Here is a 26,491-nt window from a genome sequence, read left to right as displayed (position 1 = left end):
AATTGATAAATTTGCTGATGGTTCTGTCACTAAGAGATCAGAAAAAGCAAAAGCAAAATAAAAAAGATACACTGGACTCCATCAAAATTTAAAACTTTTGGGTATCAAAGACTATTATCCAGAAAGTGAAAATAACAGGCAGAATGGAAGACAATATTTGCAAGTCATGTATCCGACAAGGGCTTAATTTCAAAAACATATAAAGAGCCCTTAAACAACAAAAGGATAACAACCCAATTTTTTAAATGAGCAAAGGACTTGAATAGACATTTCCCCAAATAAGATATGCAAATGGATAATAAACACAAGAAAAGATACCCAACATCACAATGAGATATCACTTCAGGATGGCTATAATCAAAGAAAGGGAAAAACAATATGATACTGGCACAAAAATAAACATATGGCTCAGTGGAACAGAATAGACACTCCAGAAATAAACCTGTGCTTATATGGTCAATTAATCCATGACAAAGGAGGCAACAATACATAATAGGAAAAAAGTTTCTTCAACAAATGGTGCTGGGAAAACCGGACAGCTTCAAGCAAAAGAATGAAACTGGACCACTTTCTTAGATCAGACACAAAAATAAATTCAACATGGATTAAAGACCTAAATGTGAGACCTAAAATCATAAAATTCCTACAAGAAAACATAAGAAGTAATTTCTTTGACATTGGCTATAGAAACAGTTTTCTACGAGTGCCTGGCGGGCTCATTCGGTTGAGCGTCCAACTTTGGCTGAAGTCATAATCTCACATCCGTGGGCTTGAGCCCCGCATCGGGCTGCTGACAGCTCAGAGCCTGGAGCCTGCTTTGGATTCTGTGTCTCCCTCTCTCTCTGCCTCTACCCTGCTCGCACTCTGTCTCTGTCTCTCAAAAAACAAAATGTTAAAAAAAAATTTTTTTAAAGAAACAGTTTTCTAGATATGTCTTCTCTGGCAAGGGAAACAAAAGCAAGTATTTGGGGACTGTATCAAGATAAAAAGCTCTTGCACAGTGAGGGAATCAACCAACAAAACAAAAAGGCAACCTACTGGATGGGAGAAGTGATCTGCAAATGATATAACTGATAAGGGGTGAATATACAAAATACATAAAGAACTTACACAACTCAACACCAAAAAAACAAATAATACAACTAAAAATGGGCAGAGGACCTTTGTAGACATTTTTCCAAAGAAGACATAACAGATGGCCAACAGATATGTGAAAAGATGCTCAACATCACTCATCATCAGGGAAATCCAAATCAAAACTATGAGATATCACCTTACACCTGTCAGAATAACTAAAATCAAAATAAGAAATGACAAGTGTTGGCAAGGATGTGGGAAAAAAGGAACCCTCGTATACTGTTGGTGGGAATGCAAATTGGCACAGTCACTGTGGAAAACAGTATGGAGGTTCCTCAAAACATTAAAAATAGAATTACCATATAATCCAGTAATTCTATTACTGGGTATTTACCCAAAGAAAACAAAAAACACTGATTTGAAAAGATATATGCCCATCTATGTTTACTGAAGCATTATTTACAACAGCCAAGACATGAAAGCAACTCAAATGTCCAGTGATAGATGAATGGATGAAGAAGAAGAGGTACATAAATACATAAGGGAAAATTACTCGGCCACAAAAAAGAATGAAATATTGCCATCTGCAATGACATGGATGAAGCCAGAGCATATAATGCTAATTGAAATAAGTCAGACAGAAAAAGACAAATACTGTATGACTTCACTCATATGTGCAATTTAAGAAACAAAACAATTATATTGTACACCTGAAACTAACATAACACTGTATGTTAATAATAATTCAATAAAAAACATTTTTTTAAAGAAATAAAATAAGCATGGGTGAGCATATGGAGAAACTGGAATCCTCATACACTGCTGATAGAAATATAAAATGGTCAGCCACTATAGAAAGTAGTTTGGCAATTCCTCAAAAAGCTAAATATAAAATTACCACATGACCCAGGAATTCCACTCCTAGGTATGTATATACCCCCCAAATTGAAAAGAGACTCAGAGCTACTTGTACACCAATATTCACAACAGCCAAAAGGTGGAAACAATCCAAGTGTCCATCAATAGATGAAGAGATTGACAAAATGTGGTATATACATGCAATGGAATATTATTTAGCCATAAAGGATGATGTTCTGATACATGCTAAAACATGGATGAATTTAAAGACACTATGCAAAGTGAAATAAGCCAGACAAAGAAAGGGACAAATATTGTATGGATCCACTAACGTGAACTACCTAGAATAGACAAAATCATAAAGACAGAAAGTAGATTAGAGACTACCAAGGGCCAGTGAAATGGGGAAACAGCAAGCTCTTGCTTAATGGTTACAGTTTCTTGCTTAGAGTGATGCAAGTTTTAGAAAGTTAATAGTGATGGTTGTACGACACTATGCATTAATGCCGCTGAACAGTATACTTTAAAATTATTAAAACGGCAAGTTTTATGCTATATACACTTTACCATAATGTTTAAAAGTGAAAAAAATGAAAAAAATCATAATGGAGTAGTGAGAATAGTGGTTGTGGGTGGTAGCAGAAGGTGATTAGAAAATGCTATTAAAAAAACAAAACAAGGGGCGCCTGGGTGGCGCAGTCGGTTAAGCGTCCGACTTCAGCCAGGTCACGATCTCGCGGTCCGTGAGTTCGAGCCCCGCGTCGGGCTCTGGGCTGATGGCTCAGAGCCTGGAGCCTGTTTCCGATTCTGTGTCTCCCTCTCTCTCTGCCCCTCCCCCGTTCATGCTCTGTCTCTCTCTGTCCCAAAAAAAATAAATAAACGTTGAAAAAAAAAATTAAAAAAAAACAAAACAAAACAAAACAAAACAAAAAAAATCAATGTAATATAAAGTTAGGGGAAAACTTTATTTGGAAGAATGAGACTCTACAAAAAGTATATCTCCTGGCATCGTTCATCATGAGAACTTACATATTCTAGTACGGCAGAAATGTACAAGAAAAAAAGTGTAAAAAAAAAATCCTGTGACAAGTATTTAGGGATGAAATGTCATGATACATAAAACTTTCAAATGGTGCCCCAAAAGACAAATACATTTGTATACAGAAGGAAAGATAAAAACAAATGCAGAAAAGTTTTTAGAAAATGGTGAGTATAGACAAAAGATATAGGATGTTTATTATACAATTTTCCCTAATTTTCGATAGACTCAAATTTTTCAAAATAAAAGACTGCAGAGAGGAGACCTTTCTTTATTAAGATCTTCCAATCAAGAGTTATAATAGTATTGGTAAATAGGACAGAATTAAATAATTTTTTTAAAAAATCCTTCAGCAACAAGACTAAAGGGTTTTTCTCTGGAGGTTATCTCCAGTACAGTATTTGAAGAGGTAGCAACATAGGCCAGAGAGGTCTAGAAAGAATAGAACGGGGTGGAGGTAGGGGGTGAAAGGGTCTACCAGCATGTTAACGTAAAATGAAGCTAAAGCTGGGGCACCTGGGTGGCTCAGTCGGTTAAGCATCCGACTTCAGCTCAGGTCACGATCTCGCGGTCCATGAGTTCAAGCCCCGCGTCGGGCTCTGGGCTGATGGCTCAGAGCCTGGAGCCTGCTTCCGATTCTGTGTCTCCCTCTCTCTCTGCCCCTCCCCCGTTCATGCTCTGTCTCTCTCTGTCTCAAAAATAAATAAACGTTAAAAAAAAAAAAAGAAGCTAAAGCCCTAGGATGTTTGACACCAAGCTGAGGTGTGACATGAATTATAAAGGTAAGCCTAATTATTGATTAGAATTAAGTTACATAGCAATTAAAGGAAAAGGCGGAACTAATGAGAAACAACTATATGATAATTTTATTTTAACAATGTCCTAAGCTGTTAAATGTATCCTCTCAAATATTCTAAAATCAAGTGTTTTAATAAAACATCACATGGGGCGCCTGGGTGGCTTAGTAAAGTGTCCGGCTCTTGGTTTCGGCTCAGGTCATGATCTCACAGTATGACAGAGAGAGCCCCACCTGTGCTGGACTCTGCGCTGACAGCTCTCAGGACCTGCTTGGGATTCTTTCTCCCTCTCTCTCTCTGCCTCTCTCCTGCTCATGCTCACTCGTTCCCTCTCTCTCTCTCTCCCTGCCCCCACCTCAAAATAAACTTTAAAAAAAAATACAAAAAACTCAGATTTGGGGGGCACCTGGGTGGCTCAGTCCATTAAGCATCCAACTTCGGCTCAGGTCATGATCTCACAGTTTGTGGGTTTGAGCCCCACGTTGGGTTCTGTGATAACAGCTCAGAGCCTAGGGCCTGCTTCAGATTCCATGTCTCCCTCTGTCTGCCCCTCCCCGCTCACATTCTCTCTCTCAAAAATAAACATTAAAACAAAAACAAACCTGTTTAAAAAAAAAAAAAAACTCAGATTTTTAACTACTTTGCTCCATGATATAAAATTAGTTAGTTGACAAAGAAGAATAAAATTAATGTTTCCTGAACTTGGGATTCTTTCGAATATACCAAAACTCCCTTTCTCTAAATTCACAATATAATTTTATGTTTACATCTCAAGGGATTGCATATTTAAAGAAATTTATATTATATGGGAGTTCACAGTACTCCATAAACCCTATTAACTAAAGGTGCTGGTAATAAGAACTCTTTCCGTAACTATGAGCCCTGTTCAGAAACCGTAAAAGCAACTTGAAAGCAACCATATCATATCCAATCTTTTACCCTCAGCTCACCATTTTGACATTTTATCACACAGTAGACAATGAACAAATGTTTGAAATAAACATTTGCTGAATGTCCGATTCATGTGTTTGGTAGGTGGTATTGTTGAGATTGACATGAAGGATCAGATTTAGGAAAAGCGCCTTTTAAGGTTGTTCTATTTCTGCTTTAAGCTTCCCTATTCTGGAAGAAAATATCAAATAGTTTATGGGGGACGGGGGGAAGGAAAGAAAGAAAAAAATGAGCTGTAACAAAGGCACATAAAGACATAGATACTATCAAAATAGTACCTAGCCCAATTATTTCACTGTACACAAAAACCAAACGGAGGATATAATGCTACTAAATATACTAAAGATATTGGATATTGGATATAAACAGATTTTAACTATACTAAACATAATCAGGGACAGTGAGACATAGCAGAAAGCCACTCTCATACCAAGGAACAGAGGGAGAAAGAAAGTAGTGATGTAACCAGAGCCCAAGTCCAAGGAAAACCACCAGTGGAAAACAAAGCCAAGGCAGGAAGTCTGGGAGAAGCTGGTGCTACAAAAAGAAGACACCACCTCCGGCAGACAGGGAGGAAGAAAAGTACCCTAGCCTTTCCCTTGTCTTACTTTCCAAACTCCTGCCAACGCCCCCCACTGACTCAACCCAGGCAGAAGCTAGCTGATCTGGGAACTTGGAAAACACTACCTACTCAAATCACCCTCCTTTGAGATACAAAACAGGAGAGAGAAAGGTAAGTGAAGGACACCAGGAACAGGACCAGCACAAACAGCAAGTATACATGCCTTTGTGAACCCCATACTTAGGTCTGTCTTGGTTTATCTCTTATTTACATCTCAATAGGTTTTACTGTTTTTATTATGAGCTGCCTCAAATCTGATAACTAGGTGTGTCTAGTCAAGGATTTTCATATCTATATTTATGAGAGATATTGGTCCATAGTTTTTATTTCTTATATAACCTTTGTCTGATTTTGGTATTAAGCTAATGCTATTTTCACAAAATGAACCTGAGAAATGTTCTCACCTATTTTCTGGAAGACTGTGTGGAATTCATATTCCTATTTAAACTTCTGATAGAATTCTCCAGTGAAATCATCAGGGCCTGGAGATTTCTTTTTGGGGAGTTCTTAAACTATAAATTAAACTTCCCTAATAGGTATAGTGTCCCCATGATTTTTATATTGTACTTTCATTTTCATTTAGTTCAAACTATTTTTTAAATTTCCCTTCAGAATTCCTCTTTGATCCATAGATTATTTACAAGTGTGTTTAGTTTCCAGTTACTTGGAGATTTTGTTACTGATTTCTAGTTTGAGTTCATTGTGGTTAGAGAACACACTCTGTATGATTTTAATTCTTTAATATGGATTGAGGTTTGTTTTACAGCCTTGGATATGATCTATTTTGGTAACTATTCCATGGACTGAAAAAACATGTATATTCTGCTGTTGTTGATAGAATTTCTATATATGTAAATAAGATCCTATTGGTTAGATTGTGTTCTAATGATCTTCTGTATCTTTGCAGATTTTCTAAATGGTTCTATCAGTTCCTGAGAGGGGGATGTTTCAGGTCTCAATTATAATTGTGGATTTACCTATTTCTCCTTTTAATTCCACCACTTTGTACATACAAATTTAGGATTGTTTTTTCTTCTGAGTGGTTTGACCCTTCTATGATTACATAATGTCCTTCTCTGACTTTGCTAGTTTTCTTTGCTCTGAATTCTACTTTATCTGATATTAATGGAGCCACTCCTGCTTTCCTTAATGTTTGCATGACAAATCTTTTTCTATCCTTTTACTTTTAGGCAGTTGATATTATTAAATTTGAAATAAGTTTCTTGCAGGGAGCACATATTTGGGTCATGTTTCCTAATGCAGTCTGTCAATCTCTTTTAACTGGTATATTTAAAACAGATTTATATTTAATGTAATTGTTATATATTAGTACTTAAGTCTGCCATTTAATTCTTTGTTTTGTTTGTTCTGTTTTTCACTTCCCTGTTTAATTTTTCCTGCTCTCTTATAGGTTATTTGGAATATTTTTTAGAATTCTTTTTTTGGTTCATCTGAATGTATCTTTTTGTACAGTTTTAGTGGCTACTCTAGATACTATATCATGTATATAACTTACCATTTTACCAATCTGAATGAAATACATAAGCTTTACCTCTCTTTACCATCTATGATGGTTCATTATATGTGCCAACTTGGCTAGGCTATAGTGCCTAGACAAACAAATACACCATTCTGGATGTGGTTTTGAAGGTAGTTTTTAGATGTGATTAGCATTTAAACAGTAGCCTTTCAGTAAAGCAGATTACTCAATATAATGTAAGTGGACCTCAATCAGCTGAAGACCTTAAGAAAAAAGACTGAGGTTCCAGGAAAAGGAAGGAACTCTGCCTCCAGACTGACTGCCTTTGGACTCAGAACTATCATGTTAACTCTTGCCAGAATTTCCAGCCTGCCAGCCTCCCCTGAAGATTTTGACTTTCCAGTCCTCACAATTGTATAAACCAATTTCTTAAAGTCCATCAATCTCTCTGTTCTATTTCTCTGGAAAACCCTAATACACCATCCTTTTATCCTACTTCCATTTATATTGTCTTAAATATTTCCTCTACACACATTTAAAATCACCTCAGCACTATAATTTTTGCTTCAACCATCATAGTTTAGAAAACTCCAGAAAAGGAAACCTACTGAATTATCCTTATTTTTATTTACTATATTCTGTCTTCCCTCCTTCCTGATAGTACCAAGGTCCCTCCTTTTACCATGTTTTTATTTACACTTCCTTCAGCCATCTCTTAGATTAGGTCTGCTATTCTTTTCCTTCATCTGAGAAGGTCTTTGACTTCCCCTTTCATTCCTGAAGGATATTTTCACTGGATAAAGAATTCTGTATTGATAGTTCTTTCTTTTTGGCACCTGAAAACATATTTTATCACTTCCTTCAGGCCTCAGTGGTTTCTGATGAGAAATGCACTGTTATTGGAGTTGTTTTTCCACTATAAGTAAGATGTCATTTTTTTCTCCAGGTGCATTTAAGATTTGATACACTGTTATTTGAATTATTTTTCCACCATAAGATGTCATTTTTCTCCCCAGTTGCATTTAAGATTTTTTTTTTCCAGTTGCTCTTTAAGTTTCAGAAGTTTAATTATGATTTATCTTGACATGGATTTTAGGGGGCTTAGCCTGCTTGGGGTTCACTCAGCTTTTTTTTTAAATAAGTTTACTTTTTTTAATATTTATCTATTTTTGAGAGAGAGAGAGAGCAAGCAGGGGAGGGACAGAGAGAGAGAGAGAGAGAGAGAGAGAGAGAGGATCCAAAACAGGCTCTGTGCTGACAGCAGAAAGAGTGACATGGGGCCTGAACCCATGATCACAACCTAGGATCATGACCTGAGTCAAAGTCACAGGCTTAATTGACTGAGCCAAATAGGTCCCCTTAAGCTTCTTGAATCTGAGGTCAATGTCTTGTCAAATTTAGGAAGTTTGCAGCCATTATTTATTTTTTTTTTTTTAGTACTTTTCCAGCTCTGCCCTCATTCTCCTCTCCTTCCAAAACTCCAATGACACAAATGTTACATCTTTTGTTATAGTCTCACAGGTTTCTAAATCTCTGGGTTTTTTTTTTCTCCCAGTCTATTTTTTTCTCTTGTTCAGATTGTGTAATTATATTGTTCTATATTCCAGTTCACTGATTCTTTCATCTTCATTCTGTTAAGTCAATCTGCTGAGCTTTTTATTTCAATTACTGTACTTTTCAGTTCAAAAATTTCCATTTGGTTATTCTTTATATGTTCTATTTATGTGCTGAGACTTTCTATTTCTTTGTTGAGGCTATTTTTTCACTTGCTTTGTGTAAATTCCTCATCAAAGCACTTTTAATAATAACTGCTTTAAAATCTTTTTCAGATAATTCTGATATCTATCATTGGTTGTCTTTTTTCATTCAGTCAGATATTCCCAATTCTTGGTATGAGAAGTGATTTATATTTGAAACCTAGACACTTACATATTAGTTTATGAGATCTTGGATCTTATTTAAACCTCCTATTTTAGGGTCACCTGAATGGCTTAGTCAGTTGGGCATGTGACTCTTGGTTGCAGCTCAGGTCATGATCTCAGTTTGTGAGTTCAAGCTCCACATCAGGCCCTGCGCTGGCAGTGGGGAGCCTGCATGGGATTCTCTCTCTCCCTCTCTGCCCCTTCCATGCTTGCTCTCTCTCAAAATAAATAAATAAACTTAAAAAATATATGTATATGTATGTATACATACATACATACACACACACATATATCTATATATATGTATATATAGATAGTTTTAGATGACTTTCTCCGATGCCACTGTGGCAGGACAGAGGGGTACCCCTTACTATTGCCAGGTGGAAGAAGTCTAGGTTCCCCATTTAGCCTCCACTGTCACCTGAGGGTGGTAAGCTCCCCATCACTGCTGAATGGAGGTGGAAAAGTTCCAGGTCCCCATGTACTCTGCATTGATAATGTGGTGGGGATGGCCTCCTTACCCCTGGGCAATAGTGAAAGTCCTGACTGTTCACTAAGACTCCTCTGACAACACCTCAGAGGGAAGGGGATGGGCACCTCATTACTGCATGTAATGAGGTATGGAAGTCCTGGCTCCCCATGTAGTCTCCACAGGTACCATGGGGGAGGGAGGTATTGGATACCTTATTACAGTCTCACAAGGGTGAAGTGTAGGCTCCCCGTTTGGCCTTTGATCATGCAGGTGGTGGTGCAGCCACAATATTTTTATGTGATCTTTGGCTGAAGGAGAATAGTTATTGTCCAAAAGTTTTCCGTCTTGCCAGACTGCCCCTTTCTTGGCTACAAGAGCAGGTGTCTGTTGGGGAGATTACTGACTTCTTCAGCTCCAAGTCTGGAATATATAAGGTTGAACACAACAAAACAAAACAGGGATCATGCCACTGTGTCCTGAGGTCCCTAGCCAGTATTTTTCTCTTTCAGATTCTTATGTTTGTTTTATATAAAATGTCCAGGACTTTCAGTTGTACTTAAATGGGAATAGGGAAAGATGGATAGCATAGGAACAGGAAAAGGAGGGATCTCCACCTTCCCAAATTCCCCAGTTTAGGGAATTTTATTTAAATTGTTTTTCTTCAACTATAAAAGATATTCTCTAGCAGCTTATTATAGCACTGTTTTCATTCATTACTTACATGATAATTTACATATTTGAAAAACTGATTAAAGTTAAGAAATTTTAGGAGCGCCTGGGTGGCTCAGTCGGTGAAGTGTCCAACTTCGGCTCCAGTCATGATCTCACAGTTCATGAGTTTGAGCCCCGTGTCAGGCTCTGTGCTGACAAGCTTGGAGCCTGGAGCCTGCTTTGGAGTCTGTGTCTCCCTCTCTCTCTCTGTCCCTCCCCTGCTCATACTCTATCTCTCTTTCTCTCTCAAAAATAAACATTAAAAAAATTTTTTAAATAGTTAAGAAATTTTAACTTGTGTTTCTAAAGGTTATTTTTTATAGACTTATATGGAAAAACGACTATTTGTTAACTTATTTTCAGAAAAGTATCTATTATTTATTTATTTGAGAGAGAGAGAAATAGAGAGAGAGAGAGCATGCAGGGGAGAGGGGGAGAGAGAAAGAGAGAAAGAGAGAGAGAGAGAGAGAGAGAGAGAGAGAGAGAGAGAGAAAATCCCAAGCAGCCTCCGCACTTAGTGTAGAGCCCAACACAGGACTTGATCCCTTGACCCTGGGACCACTACCCAGCCAAAAAAAAGAGTCAGATGCTCAACCAACTGGGTCACCCAGGCACCCCTGCAGAAGAGCATTTAAATATCAACATTAAATTGTTCTCCAGTTCTTCCAAAATATTTTTGAAATCTAGTTTTTAAAAGTGTTCAACCAGGGCGCCTGGGTGGCGCAGTCGGTTAAGCGTCCGACTTCAGCCAGGTCACAATCTCGCGGTCTGTGAGTTCAAGCCCCGCGTCGGGCTCTGGGCTGATGGCTCAGAGCCTGGAGCCTGTTTCCGATTCTGTGTCTCCCTCTCTCTCTGCCCCTCCCCCGTTCATGCTCTGTCTCTCTCTGTCCCAAAAATAAATAAACGTTGAAAAAAAAAAATTTTTTTTAAAAAGTGTTCAACCACATTAGTAGACAGTAAAACCAAAACTCTTAAAAGAAAGCAGGGTTCATCTTTGGAAGGAAAAGTCTGTAGTGATAAAACAATAGTATTGCTATAGATTCAGAAACAGTTTAGGAAACAAAACAATGCCTCAAGTACAAAGTGTTCTATGAACAGTCACTGGGAAACTCAGACCAAGTATCCCCAATTCACTGTTCTAGGCAAACCTCAGAATCCAAAACATGTTACATGGGAAGAAAAAAAATTATATCAGAGAAGACTAAGAATATTGAGAAAAAAATCTAGAGCAGGGGAAATGGTTTTTTACAGGGAAAGCACAAATTACTGTCCAAAATTTACAGACAATGACCTATAAAGGTGAACTGATCTGCCTATGACCTTTGTGATAGTAACAATTCATTGGTGACTGAGATTAAAAAAAAGCTTATGCTTATTTTCCCAACTGGGAAAAACAGGTTAAACAGTTCAAGGGGAGACTACACAATAAATAAATAAAAAGCCTTCTAGCTTTTTTGTATAGCAGTGAGAAGCTAAATGGTTTCTATAGATGGTTAAATGTTCAAGTTCTCCAGAACTTGTAAAATTCTGATTTTATTGTAACTTAAATAAATATTTATACATTACTGCCATGTCAAATGAGTGGAGCAAAAGATGGAATTCAAATAATAAATCTGGAATAACTGGCTACCTAATGTGGAAAAAAGAATCTGCATCTCTTACTGCTTACACCAGAAATCTCAACTATATTATAGACGTAAATGTAAAAACAAAAACAAAACCCACCATAGTATATTAGAGTGTAAGCTTTGGGGCAAATATTTTAAGCATAAACCTAAACCATAAAAAATGATAGACACAGGACGCCTGGGTGGCGCAGTCAGTTGAGAATCTGACTCTTGTTTTCACCTCAGGTCATGATCCCAGGATTGTGGGACTGAGCCCAGCATCCTCTGTGCTGAACATGGAGCCTCCTTAAGATTCTCTCTCTCTCTCTCTCTCTCTCTCCCTCTGCCCCTCTCCCCTGTTCACTGTATCTCTTTAAAATTTAAAAAAAAAATTGTTTAATAAAAAATGACACACACATTCTGCTACCCAAATTTTTTAAACAATAATACCAAGTTATTAGGCAACTGAAAAACCAGAAGAAAAACATTTGCAACACATAATAACGGCATTAATGCCTTTACAAAGAATCAGTCACTTAAGAAATTTCCCAGCAGAAAAACTGGCAAAGGATATAAATGACTCACTCACACATACAAGAATTACAAATAGCCAACAATCCTTTAACCTCTACTGTAAACAAAGAAATGCAAAAGCAAACAACTAGAGATCATATAAAATTAAATAGAATGGTGGAGAAACTGGCACTTTCACACTGCTGTGAAGGTCGCAGTAGGAATGTATACCGGTAGAGCCATTCTGAAGGACAATCTGACAAATGTCTATTAAATTTAACTTGCATATCCTTGACCAAAAAATTCCACATGTAAGGAATCTATTCTTCAGAAACATTTACACAAACATGAAATACACATTTATACTCACACATATATGTCATACACATACAAACACACATACATTGTAGCATTGAATCAAACACAAAATAGGTTAGCAACAAATTATCCATCATTACAGAATAAGTGGGCAAGGAGTGAGGGCGGGCAGGTTAAGGAATATTTATAAAATCAAACAATATTAAGTCATTGTAAAGGATGAGACAGACCTATATGTAATAATATGGAAAGATATCCACAGTAATTAAGTGAAAACAGGTAAGCTGCAAACCAGTATCCACAGTACAATCCCATTTTTGCTCAAAATAAAATAATGTGCTAGATCATGTGTAAGCAAACTACAGCTGGTTGGCTGCCTGTCTTGGTAAATAGTTTCACCAGAACATAGCCATGCTCTGAAAATATTTACTATTTAGCCCTTTAAAGAAAAGTACACTTACCCCAATACAGAACAAATTAAATGACATTCTTTCTGCCCTTTTAACTTATCTATCTTGTATATTTCTGCACTATTTGAATGTTTATAATAAACATATATTTAGAATCAGAAATAAGTAAAAAAATATATCAGGGATTGGTTAAATATCACATGGCCATTAATGACATAGGTATATATTCATTGACATAAGTATTTCTACCATACATTAAATTTTAAAAGTTTATCAAATATCATGTGTAGCTAGGTCTGAACGTTGCTTTTAAAACTGAGTCATGGGGCACGTGAGTGGCTCAGTCAGTTCAGTGTCCAACTCTTGATTTCTGCTCAGGTCATGATCCCATGGGATTGAGCCCTGTGTTTAGTTCTGTGCTGAGCATACAGCCTATTTAAGATTCTCTCTCCCTTTCTCTCTCTCTCTCTCTTTCTCTCTCTCTCTCTCTCTCTCCCCCTCTCCCCAGCATGTGCTCACTTTTTCTCTCTAAAAAAAAAAAATAATAAAATGGAAAAAAAATAAATAAAATGAAAAAAATATTTTTTGAAAACTCGAGTCATTACACACAGCTGGGTAGCATAGCACAGTTGGCTGCTACCTTTTAAAATATCACAGTTAGGGGCACCTGGGTGGCTCAGTTGGTGGGGCATCCAAATTTTTTTAATATTTATTTATTTTTGAGAAAGAGAGAGAGAGAGAGAATGCAGGGGAGGAGCAGAGAGAAGGGGTACAGAGGACCTGAAGTGGGCTCTGAGCTGACAGCAGTGAGCTGGATGTGGGGTTCAAACTAATGAAGCAAGAGACCATGAACTGAGCCGAAGTTGAATGCTCAACCGACTGAGCCAGCCAGGCGCCCCAGGCATCCAACTCTTAATTTTGGCTCAGGCCACAATCTCATGGTTAATGGGTTCGAGCCCCGTGTTGGGCTCCATACTGGCAGTGCAGAGCCTGCTTAGGATTCTCTCTCCCCACCCCTCTCTGCCTCTTCACAGCTCAGGCTCACATGTGCTCTTACTCTCTCTCAAAAATAATTTATATAGAGAGAAATCTATATATTTATATATATATAGAGAGAGAGAGAGAGAGAGAGAGGGAGAGATCAGTTATTTTGCTCAAGTACAAAAACTTTATTTTCAAGTATTTTTCTTCTTATTAAAAGATTTACTTTCTATCAGTGTCCTTGGACTAAGCGGAATGCAAAACAATGTAATTTCTGCATCTCTATCTGCCACAAGAACCTCCATCTCAGTATATACCAGCTCCTTCATCTCTAAGTCATCTAAATTTGATCCTCAAGAGCAAATGCAGGCTAACCTTCATCAACTCATAAGAACCATCATAAAGGTGTTTCTATAAAAATAGAAAGTGCCTAGGGCATTTCCAGATAAAGAAGGTAAACTGAAAAAAGGCAATTAACCTCTGCTGACTTTGGATGAAAGAGGACTTCAACCACCTCCATTTTGACCTCAGTCTGGACTTGCTAATTGATTAAGTTCTTATTTCCAGCTTCTCTTAACTCAGGCTAACAATGTTGTGGGAAAAGCACCCTGTGATGGGAACCAAAACTATCCCCTCAAGTATAAGGACTGCCCTGAGCCAGCAAGATTCTGTGTGACTGACCCAAGACACTGATCAAGTAGACCTTTACTGCCCAACTGTACTACCCACCAACCCCTGTCCCACATTTTCCTTATAAAAACATGAGGCATTTTCAGCACTACGGAGACATTTGGGACACTAGTCCACTGGCTTCTCGGTGTTGGCCTCACTAAAACAAATTCCTTTCTTGTCTCACCACCACCCTTTTCTCTGCCTTTGGATTCTGTTAGCGGGGAGCCAAACTTGGTCTGTTGGGGACCCCTGGAACCAGGTGCTCTTGCACCCATGGGTCCCGGCTACATGGACACTCCACCAAAACAGTAACGGTGCTTTTTGCTCTCTTTTTCTTTCTTTCCTTCTTTAAGCATAAATCCACAAGGCCAAGGATAACAGAAGAGACCATAGCAACACAACCAGAAGCTAGAAAGCAAAGGGACGAGTGTTAACTGACTTAGAAGCTCTGAAAAATTTGATCTTAGAAGAAAAACTAAAAAAAAATTCAATGTTCTCCACGGAACTCCACCCTTAAAATGCCCAGGAACTGTTGTTATAGTGGGTACCAGTGAAAATAGGGGTTAAAAAAGGGACTAAAACAGAAGAATTGGGTGAAAATTTATCTATGGAGACATTTGATTCCTAAATTATCTAGAACACTCCCCAACTGGGTAATAGCCCCTCACTCCCTGCAGAAAAGCTGAGGTTCATTTTCTGAAGCCAGTGAAACAGCTAAGGGCCTGAGTGCCACAGTGAAAACTGGGGGAGTAAATGAAAATTTACACAGTGAGTGCTGAGACTACCTGTCCTCCCCCAGCCTCTTCCTCTCATTCGGATCCCAGAACAGTTGAAGGCCTATACTCTCCAGCAAGATTGGAAGTCCTTCTCTAGGGAATCTGATCAGCTCAAGAAGAAAGACCTAAATACACCCATATTTGGGATACTGCAAAGAAACAGACAGTGATAATGTGCAATAGAGTTTGGCCAGACTTTGTCCCTAGTTCCTGGGAGGTAGCCTCTAAATGTTTGGAATTTCCTGAGCGATAAGACTGTCTTTGTTATTCATGATGGGCCCCTGGGACCCCACTGATAGTTTATATTAACAAAGTGACTCAGACTGGGCCCCTAGATAGTTTGTGCTAATGACATGACTCAGGATGGGGACTGGGCATGCCAGAAAGACCAAACTAGGTAATTAGAGAGTCGTGGCTTTTCAGTAATGTCAGATGAGTGAGAGGGGCTGGAAAGTGAATTCAACCATCTGGCTAAATCCAATCAATCGTGTTTGCACAATAAAATCCCAATAAAAATCCTGGACACAAAGTTCAGGTGAATTTCCCTAGGTAACAATACTCTTAATATGATCATACACGAATGTGCCAAGAGAGTAATGCGGCCTGATTCCATGGGAAGAAGACAACAGAAACTTCGCCTCTGGAACCCTCTCAGACTTGCCCTATGTGTGTATCCCTTTTGCTGGTTCTGAGTTTCTTTTTGCTATAATAAAACTGTAAGTACAGTCCTTTCAGGGAGTTCCCTGGGCCAATCTAGTGAATTACCAAACCTGAGGGGGTAGTAGAACTGGTCAAAAATGAGTGTGGCCTGGGACACCCAAACTTGTGGCTAATATCTGAAGTGAAGGCAGTATTTTGGAGGATATGCCCTTAACCTGTGAAATTTGGCTTAATTCCAGGTAGTTCGTATCAGAAGTCATTACAAATATTAAGGATACTCCCAAGGAAATGTCCCAGCCAGATCATGCTATAGTGAATACCAACCAACAACTCAACACTTCCCATCAAACTTTAAGTGTCTCATTCTTTAAAAAAGCCTCAGGGGCACTGATTGGCTCAGTTGGTAGAGCATGTAACTGGATCTCAGAGTTGTGAGTTCAAGTCCCGCATTAAGTATAGAGATTACTTAAAAAGCACAAAATCTTTAAAATAAATGAATGAATGAATAAATATTAAAAAGCCTTCATAGGCTAAGGATCACCAGACATGTTTGGATGAAACGTAAAAATATTTCAGAAAATGTATCATTGACAACATTAGAGAAATAAAAAAAGAGCTCTTAGAAATTAAAAATATGATGGGGCGCCTGGGTAGCTCAGTTGGTTAAGCGTCCCACTCTTGGTTTCAGCTTAGGTCATGATCTCACAGTTCATGAGTTCGACCCCCACGTCAGACTCTTTGATGATGGCATGGAGCTTGCTTGGGATTCAGTCCTCTCCCTTTTTCTGCCCCACCCCAGCTCACACTCTCTCTCTCTCTAAATAAATATTTTTAAAAAAAATTTTTTTAAGAAATTAAAAATATGAAAGAAAATAAAAAAGTCCATAAAGAGTTGAAAATAAACATGAGTAAATATCTTAAAAAATAAAACAAAAAGACAAAGAGATGGAAAGTAGGCCAGTAAATAAAGGAAAATTTGAGAACCAGTTCATAGGGCCCAAATGCTGAACAACAGAATTTCAGGAAGAATGAAAACAATGGGGAGGATGAAATCAAATAAATAATTTGGGAAAAATATCCCTAAACTGAAGGATGTAAGTTTCAGGATTTAAAGTGCCCACTGAAGCTTCCTTTTCCCTGTCTCCAAAATCATGGCAGGCAGAAATGAGGATGTTCTGAAGATTTTTATCTTCACTACTACCCAGAATTACTTCAGTGTTAGAACCCTGGGACCAGTCACTCATGTACAGCTGTCCTGAAATCAACAATTTTTTGGATGACAGGAACCAAACGTTCTTAGGGTGCCGCAATCCAACATCTAATGTCCTTTTCCAACACAACTGAGTTTGCTGACACAAAAGATAAAATGCTGGTTGTTTTCAAGCTGCAACCTAAAATAATTACCAGTCAGAATTTACAAAACAACATTCTTGTTTTATCTGTTAGAATCACCTATAAATTCCCTTTACCAAGCAAGCAGCAAGGCCAGTATTTGCACCAATGTTGTTAAAGGATCAGGAATGGAGAATTTTGATCCCAAATTTCAGAATCTTTTGTGTGATCTAGAAGCTAGGTTGGATACAGTTCTACGAAAATTAGACACTAATTTACCAAATTGAAATTTAAAAAGATGACACATTAAGTATTGTTACACAAACTGATGAGTTCCAGTTTGGGATAAAACAAGCACGTCATGGAAATAAGCAGATTATTGCAGAAGGAGCCAGTTACTTTAAAGAATTATTTGAAACAACTGCAAGAGTTGTGATTCATAAATAGATATATATCAAGCTTTTGATTAAAGCACTTTAGAATTTAAGTTTCACTAGATTTAGTTCCATCTTAAAATCATTACTTGATGGTTGTAAACAAAATACATCCTTCTTAAGTAGCAGGGTTTACTTAAGGTATATATTTAACATAGATACATCTTAGAAAACCAAACTTTAAAGAAAGTTAAATTCTGATCTCTAGTAAATGTTTTTCTCAAAACGTAGTTACTCTTCTGCAAGTAGAGAAAAACAAAAGCCTAATACACTAACAGAAGTTTATCCATGTGAAGGCAGTATGTTCTTTTGAAAGAATGTTCACTTTATTCAAATTAGCATGTTGAAGTAATCTGAGATATAAAGTCTTAGTTTTATACTTGATTGATTATTCTTTGCTATATCTACAGAGAAGTTAAATAAGTGACCATTTTTAGCAGTTACAAAAAAGTCTATTCTTTTCAAAATAAATATACAGAAATTTTCTATTTGCTCCCAATATTATTTCAATAATACCATTTTTAATGAAGTGTTTGAAATGGTTTTAAACTTTTTTTGTAGCAATGATAAAATGTAAAATAAACCTTGTACTCTGACGGCATCAGTGGTAACTTGAATCAACACAGTAAATGAATGGATATGTAAACTATAATGGGTGATATCTATGTGGCATTAAGGTAACCTCCGTTGGGTAAAGAAATGAATCCACATTTAAAAGAAATTAGGCCGGGGCGCCTGGGTGGCTCAGTCAGTTGAGCGTCCAACTTCAGCTCAGGTAATGATCTCACACTCCATGTGTTCGAGCCCCACGTTGGGCTCTGTGCTGACAGCTCAGAGCCTGGAGCCTGCTTCAGATTCTGTGTCTCCCTCTCTCTGCCCCTCCCCTGCTCATGCTCTGTCTCTGTCTCAAAAAAAAAAAAAATTAATTAAAAAAAATAATAAAGGAAATTAGGCCAAGGGTAAAAATAAATGAAAGACTTTCTGTAATTTTTATTTTTAATTCTGACATTTATGAAATTTATATTTGTGAAGGAACTTGCAGGGTATCTGCATAAAGAAGCAATATATCATTTGGTAGAAAAAGGAAAAAATGGTACGGTAGGTATTAGAGTTATAGCAGTTGAAAAGTCTGAAAACATTTTGACTATATTGCTTAGGTACAATTATGATTACTTTAAGAACAAATGTATTTGTGGGGTCACCTAGGTGGTTGAGTGTCCAACTTCAGCTCAGGTCATGATCTCACGGTTCGTGAGTTCAAGCCCTGCACTGGGCTCTGTGCTCACAGGTAAGAGCGTGGAGCCTGTTTTGAATTCTATGTCTCCCTCTCTCTCTGCACCCCACCCGCCACTCATGCTCTGGCTGTCTCTCTCTCTCTCTCAAAAATTAAAAAATTAAAAAAAAAATTTTAGAACCATGTATTTTGGTTTTAGGACTTTCATACCTTGGACAGTATATCCTTATTGGAAGTGGCTAACTTGGTGGAGACCTCTTGAGATGTTGTAGATGATGTGTAGTGACAAACAGAGCATGATCATTATCCTGAGTCACAAATGTTCCATCTCTTAGATATAGGTACTAGTAAAAAATAAACATGAAATTTGGGGGGGAAATAAATCAAGTCCAGCACATATGTGAAAGAAATCCAGACCTAGGGACGTCATTCTGAAAAATCTCAGAACAGCATTATGGGACTGTGATAAAGATCTCACAAACTTCCAAAAACAAGTCACATATAAAGGGTGAAGAATCAGGGGCACCTGGGTGGCTCAGTCGGTTAAGTGTCTGACTCTTGGTTTCAGCTCAGGTCATGACCTCACCGTTCATGAGATCATGTCTCATGTCGGGCTCCACACTGGCAATGTGGGGACTGCTTGGTATTCTCTCTCTCCCTGTTTCTGTCCCTCCCCTGCTCATGTGCACTCTCCCTCTCTAAAAATAAATAAATTTTAAAAGGTAAAAAAATCAGAGGGGCACCTGGGTGGCTCAGTGGTTAAGCATCAGACTTTAGCTCAGGTCATGATCTCACGGTTTGTGGGTTTGAGCCCCAAGTTGGGCTCTCTGCTGTCAGCTCAGAGCCTGGAGCCTGCTTTGGATTCTGTGTCTCCCTCTCTCTCTGTCCCTCCTCTCTCACACTCTTTCATATCTCTCTCTGTCTCAAAAATAAATATTAAAAATAAAATAAATTTAAAAAATTTTTTTTTAATTTTAAAGGATAAAGAATCAGAATAGCATTAAATTCTCAAAAAGAACACTGGAAGCTAAGGGGGCAGTGGGGGGAAGACTTCAAAATCCAACAGAAAACTATTTCCAAACTAGGACTCTATACTTAGTCAAATTTTCAATTAAACATGAGAGTAGGGGGATAAAAAGACCTTTTCAGATATGCAAGGAATCAAAACTTTGACCTTCCTAGTATCTTTCTGAGGAAACTACAAGAATCAGTTCCCCTAAAATGAGGGAGAAACAATAAAGAGGAAGCCACGGGACTCTAGGCAACAGGAGATCCAACACAAGAGAAAGGTAAAGGGATAATTATGTAGGAAGATCCTAGAATAATTTACCACCACAAGCCTAGAGAAGAAATAGTCCAAACCAGAGATCAGAAGGCTCTAGGAAAGATTTCTTCAAGATAAATAATGTGATAAAATACCTTATGTGTCTGAATATACTGGGGGGAGACTTAACAACTGTGGGAGAGTTAGGGTAGAAAACTAGGCAAAGAAACAAAAATCAGTACTTACTAATTAATTCTAGAAGGGGGAAATACAGTTATATGTGAAAGGAAAAGTAATAATGTACTACATGGTTCAGTAATGAATACCACTAACACAGTCATAATAATGCAAACATTGAATATTGTTCTAACCAAAATTATGATAGGAAAATGGCAGGACTATAAGAACACGTGCGTGTGAAAACAGCCTGGGGTGGGTGGGATGCAATTTGGGTTGAAAAAGAAAGCTGAACCCTCACCCTGCACAGTGGGAAGTTAACAGATAATTTCTATAATTGAAAAGTCAAGAAGCAGCTAATAGAGCATGTTATTTAGAGGCATGGAGGTAATCACCAAATAAATCAGAAAAAATAATTTAAGATGGCTGGCTGTAAGGAATGGGAAGTTTGAGTACTGTTGGGGTGGGAAAAACTGCCCTTTTTTATTACCAGACTCATAACACATTTTGATTCTTTAAATACATACATGTATAACTAAAAAAAACCCCACTGAAATAGAGAAAATGCCCACACACTCATATACAAAGTGTTCTATCTCTTCTCTCTCTCTTAAGTCTTAAAGGCAAGTGAGACTACAACAGGCATACAAAACTTAAAACACAGCAGGAAAAAAACAAAACAAAACAAAACAAAACAAAAAAAAACACACCACAGCAGGAAACCAGGATGTGAACAGGTGAATGGCAATAAACCATATTGAAGATACGGGCAAATGCTGCTTCTTAGGAGTTAATAGATGTTATACAATTGACGGTCTATACTGGCACAATCAAGAAAATGTAAATATGAACTAAGTGTTATAATAGTATTACAATTATGTACAAGATTTTTTTAGAGATACATATGGAAATATCTAGCAGTGAAATGTCACAATTTCTATAATTTAACTGGTCTTCAAAAATTAGACAAAACAAATTGGTAAAATGTTAATAATTGTTAAATCTAGGCAACAGATATATAGTATTTATCATAGTTTCTATTTGTCAGTATATCTGAAATTTTTCATAGTAAAAAGTCAAGAAAAATTTACTCTGTAAAGACCTATGCATGAAGTGATGAGTTAGATTTCCTTCCATAACTATCTTTAAATGGGAACAAGTTGAAGAGGAGAAAACGAGGAATAGTCCATGGTTATCTTACCATATCCTGCCATAGAAGCGCCATTCTCAACATCCACTGCGTTCTTATTTTCCTCTGCTAGAGCTTTAACATATCTTTTGCTTAAATCTAGTATTTGTTCACGTAACTTGACACTGCTTTGATGTCTTGGTTGTTGAAAAGTATAGTGCAGTAACATCAATCCCCAAATGAGTCCGAATACAAGCAACAGTAAACTCAATTTCTGGGACATAGTTTTTCTTGAAATTGTAAAAATCATTTCTGATGAAGAAAACAGACTCAAATGAAGAGTGGTAACTGGATGTAAGCCACCAAACAATCAAGACTTTTGAAAGAAAAAAAAAAATCTCCTCCTCTAATACTGTGTATTCTTCATCTTCAGCAAGGTTGCCTCCAACTCTCAATTAACTCTGTAAAATTGAAAAGAGAAAAGTTGATTAGTCTTAACCTATACCAGCAACAGAATAGACGATGATAGATTTAAGAGATTCTAAAAGGGGCGCCTAGGTAGCTCAGTCGGTTTAAGTGTCCAACTTCAGCTCAGATCATGATCTCCCAGTTTGTGGGTTGGAGCCCTGCATCAGGCTGACAGCTCAGACAGCCTGCTTCAGATTCTGTGTCTCCCTCTCTCTCTCTGCCCCTCCCCCAACTTGTACGCATGCTCTCTCACTCCCTCTCTCTCAAAAATAAACATTAAGAAAGGAAAAAGAAAATACTCCCTTAAAAAAAAAAGGGAGATTCTATAAATCATCGTGATTTGAAACTACATCATTTCTCTGACAACTTTCTCCACCATTATGCAAGCTTTCAAGGCTTTTATCAGTTTCATTTACATTGCTCTTCAAAAATAGAAATAAATGTCCATTAACTGAAATGTCACCATGGTCACAAAATTCTCTGAATGACTTGTCATTTGTAACTAAAACTATGGACATATAATAAGATTTACAGTAGCCTATTCAAATATAGATTACCCAACTGTATAAAAGCTATTCCTCCTCCTCCTCCTCTTCCTTAAAAAAAAAAAAAAAAAAAAAAAGGCAGATACCAAAGTGAAAGTTAGAAAATGTGGAAAGGCAAGGGGCGCCTGGGTGGCTCAGTGGGTTGAGTGTCTGACTTCAGCTCAGGTCATAATCTCGCAGTTTGTGAGTTCCAGCCCCACATCAGGCTCTGTGCTAACAGCTAAGAGCCTGGAGCCTGCTTCGGATTCTGTGTCCCACTTTCTCTGCCCCTTCCCCACTCATGCTCTGTCTCTCTCTGTCTCTCAAAGATGAATAGATGTTTAAAAAAAAAAAAAGAATTAAAAAAAAGAAAAAGAAAATGAGGAAAGGTGAAACCCACAAGAATATGACAATATTTGGAAATGTCACTAGAAAATATTACTAACGGCAAGGAGATCATCCTGAGCATCCAACCTAAGATGAAAAATAAGTTACCATTTCTAAGTTTCTACTTCTAAATTAATGCCAGGCATAATGACAAGTGCTAAAACAGGTTCGAAAATTTACCTATGTTTCCAAATCTGCAATTTTAAATTTTAAATGCTGCAGGAATATACTTTTATAATTTAAAGAAAAATTGAAAGGTTATATATACTTCAATTTTTTTTTTTTTCAAGAGAGAAAATCCCAAGCAGACTCCACACCATTAGCGTGGAGCTCTACGTGGGGCTCAAACTCACAAACTAGGAGAACGTGCCCTGACCCCAAATCAAGAGTTGGACACTTAAAGGACTGAGCCACCCAAGTGCCCTTGTACTTCAATTAAAAAAAAAAAAAAAAGTTGACAATCATGGAATGTAGAAAGACCTGGAGAGTAATAATGTGTATGAATCACCAAAGTGTCCAGCAAAGAAAACTCTTCAATTATAGCTAATGGAATAAAATTCTTTACATAGGAATACATCTGGAGTCACAGCTTAATGAAAATAATCCTTAAGAACTTTTTTAACTTTCAGCAGTATGGGCAAATAAAACATACGTACTTTAATCCACTTAAATAGGGTCTACTCACATAGGTGAACTAATAAAATCTAGTTTGAGGGTAAGACTAGAATTCAGTAAAGGTAAACTCTGCAGAGCATTTAATTACTTTTGACAGATATTTACTGAGCCAACACACATCTTAGGCACTATGGCTCTGCCCTAAAATCTTGCTTTCCAACACAGGTGCTTTCAAAACTTTTTTTAAATAATAAAAATAAAGAATATCTTTTAATCTTATGTAAAAAATCCAAATACAAAACTCTGTCTCTAGATGTGAGTGTGTTCAGATATGTGTAAAGAGGGGTCTTCTACCCTGGCAATCAACCTGTCCAGTTCAGAAAACTTCCACTGTTTCTTCCTCCTACCCTGCCACCCAATCCCTGATATACGTCTAATAAATTCTGGGCCTCCAAAGTTTGCAGAACACCCATCTACTCTTGTTGAAATGTGTGCATCCTGCCAAACCTCACTACAAGCATCACTACACCACTCACTGGGCATACTAATTACTATAAGAAAGTAAAAACCGCATTAAAAATTAGAAATTGACTCCTTTTCAAATTTTCTTCTATTTCTGCCTATTTCTTTAGTTATCATACAAAGAATAAATAAATCTCTTCAGATCTTACTGAAACATCACTATTAATAACAATACTGGATTACTAAACATTGCTTAGCAAAGTCAAGTAAACGTAACCCTATGTTTTTTCTACAGAAATTTTACACTTGAGATTAGAAAGTGCAAGTTCTGGATTCCCCAGCAAAATTTTAAAAGAATATTCTTCACACGTCTATTAAATATATTATTCCTTAGAGATTTTTCTTCACTGGTTCGGATGTCTTTTTAAGTCTGATCTGTGTGCCACGTTATCTGACCTACCACCAGCAGAGGACCAAGCAGGTCCTTCTGAAGCAGTCACAATAGGGTTCTAAAGATGGCATGGTAACAAAATCAGAAAAGTGACATCACTGGAGAATTAAGAGCACAGACTCCTAGGTATTTTGGCAAATGAAGGTTAAAATGACAACCTAGAAAGTTTCAGGTCTAAGGCCAAAACGGAAGATACCCAAATCCAGAGGCAAAGAGGGTACTTCAGTTAAATAACAGCAACAGCCTTGCTACAATCACTTTTTACCAGATTCTGCTTTAACTAAATTTTCACAACTCCTACACGAAGAATGTTTTCACTTAGCAGGTGAAAAAAACTGAGGCAAAGAGAAGTTAAATAATTTGTCCAAGGTCATACAACTGGATAGAGATAAGATGGTAGAGATAAGATTCAAAGCTCAGGCTCTGAACCTCTGCCCCTCTTTTGCAGGAATGGCAATAAAATAGTAACAGCAGAAACTGCAGCCATGAACAACTACTGAGTTCTTATAAAGTAAATACTTCACAAGGGCTATTTCATTATCTGCAATAACCTCAAAAGAAAGTTGTTATTCTCCCATTAAAGATGATCACATTAAAGCTTAGAGAGGTGGTTAACCTGACTAAGATTTTTACACAGGCAACTCACCTTGCCTGAACTTTGGCAAGAACTCCAAGTTCAGAATGTATACCTCCATTCAGGGTCTGTCCTTTCCTTTATTTTTTTTTTTTATTTTTTTTTCAACGTTTATTTATTTTTGGGACAGAGAGAGACAGAGCATGAACGGGGGAGGGGCAGAGAGAGAGGGAGACACAGAATCGGAAACAGGCTCCAGGCTCCGAGCCATCAACCCAGAGCCCGACGCGGGGCTCGAACTCACGGACCGTGAGATCGTGACCTGGCTGAAGTCGGACGCTCAACCGACTGCGCCACCCAGGCGCCCCATGTTCTTTCCTTTAAAAGAGGTCCTTAAACTCAGCCCTATTAGAACTCCTAAGTTTTACGAACTCCAGTAAAATGACAAATCACAGGACTGTAAAAACATTAGGCAGAGAACAGGAGATTGGCAGAGGAAGGAGGGGTTGAAAGTCAAACACAGGGAGTCTAATCTCTAAGAGATAAAGTCCTTCCGATTAGGTACAAGCTGAACAATGAAAGCTGCACACCACCACGAACTTTGACTAAAGGATGAGTGGCAGTACCAATACCAGACACAGAGAGAAAACACACTGATGGTGGACAAGACGGAACATTAGCTAAGGAGAATATGCCCCCAAAGTAATAAATCCCAAAGAAAAAGAAAACCTAGTCTAAACCTAGTGTTTCTCAGTGTGGCAGGCCCAAAGACAAATAAAGAGCCCCTTATTCCTCCATATTAACTGTATACCATCTGACTATTAAATTCAGAGAAGCCTACTAAGAAGGTCTTCATAGCCTTGACTCTCCTTAGAAGGTGTCTGGCTCATTACTGCCCTCAACAAAATTAAAGCACACCATCTCAGAGGGAAGTCAAGAAGCTTTATAGGGACTACTATACTAAATTCTTCATATGCTTTATAACTTGCTTGTGTTTGTTACGTGTTTTTCTTTCTTTAAGTTTATTTATTTATTTGAGAGAATGAGAGTGAAGGAGAGGCAGAGGGAGAGGGAGAGAGAGAATCCCTAGCAGGCTCTGCACTGTCAGCACAGAGCCCGATATGGGGCTCAAACCCAAGAACCGTGAGATCATGACCTGAGCCAAAGTCAGATGCATAACATGCATAACTGACTCGGCCACTGAAGCGCCCCTGTTACACATTTCTCTATCTTGATAAGAAGTTAAACATTTAACATAAAAAGGGTTTGTTTTTGAGAACCGCAAAGAGGTGAGAAGTTAGGAACTGTTAATCCCACTCAACACTAGGGAACTAAAGAAGGACACCAAGGAGTGTGGGAGCTACTAGGGAAAAAAGACACCCTGGAGCCTTCTCCAAGTAAAAAAGATGGCTGGAAGCCAGCTTATACCTGACAAACTGACAAATGGCTGAGTAGTTCAAAAGCACAAGAGGATTCTCTGAAACTAGCCAAGAAGGCCTGAAAGCTATTCTAAGGGTTCATTTCCATAAGTAATTCCAAGCAAGCCCAGCAGAGGTGACTAAGATTCCCAAAAG

At 37.8% G+C, this 26,491-nt stretch overlaps 1 protein-coding gene across 2 annotated transcripts in view; it reads right to left on the bottom strand.

The window, feature by feature from the left end:
- Window positions 1-26,491, bottom strand: part of CCDC126 (coiled-coil domain containing 126) — a 40,692-nt gene that overhangs the window by 2,527 nt on the left and 11,674 nt on the right. For both annotated transcript variants that reach the window (XM_043589090.1, XM_043589091.1), the window contains one exon: window positions 21,509-21,897. In XM_043589090.1, the coding sequence (XP_043445025.1) occupies window positions 21,509-21,746 (238 nt within the window). In that variant the 5' untranslated portion in view covers window positions 21,747-21,897. The remainder of the gene's footprint in view (window positions 1-21,508; window positions 21,898-26,491) is intronic.

This window comes from Prionailurus bengalensis, chromosome A2 (genome assembly GCF_016509475.1).
Source record: "Prionailurus bengalensis isolate Pbe53 chromosome A2, Fcat_Pben_1.1_paternal_pri, whole genome shotgun sequence".
In the NCBI taxonomy this organism is placed as follows: Eukaryota; Metazoa; Chordata; class Mammalia; order Carnivora; family Felidae; genus Prionailurus; species Prionailurus bengalensis.
The sequence above is the reverse complement of the archived record's forward strand: the minus strand, read 5'-3'. Positions and strand labels throughout refer to the sequence as shown.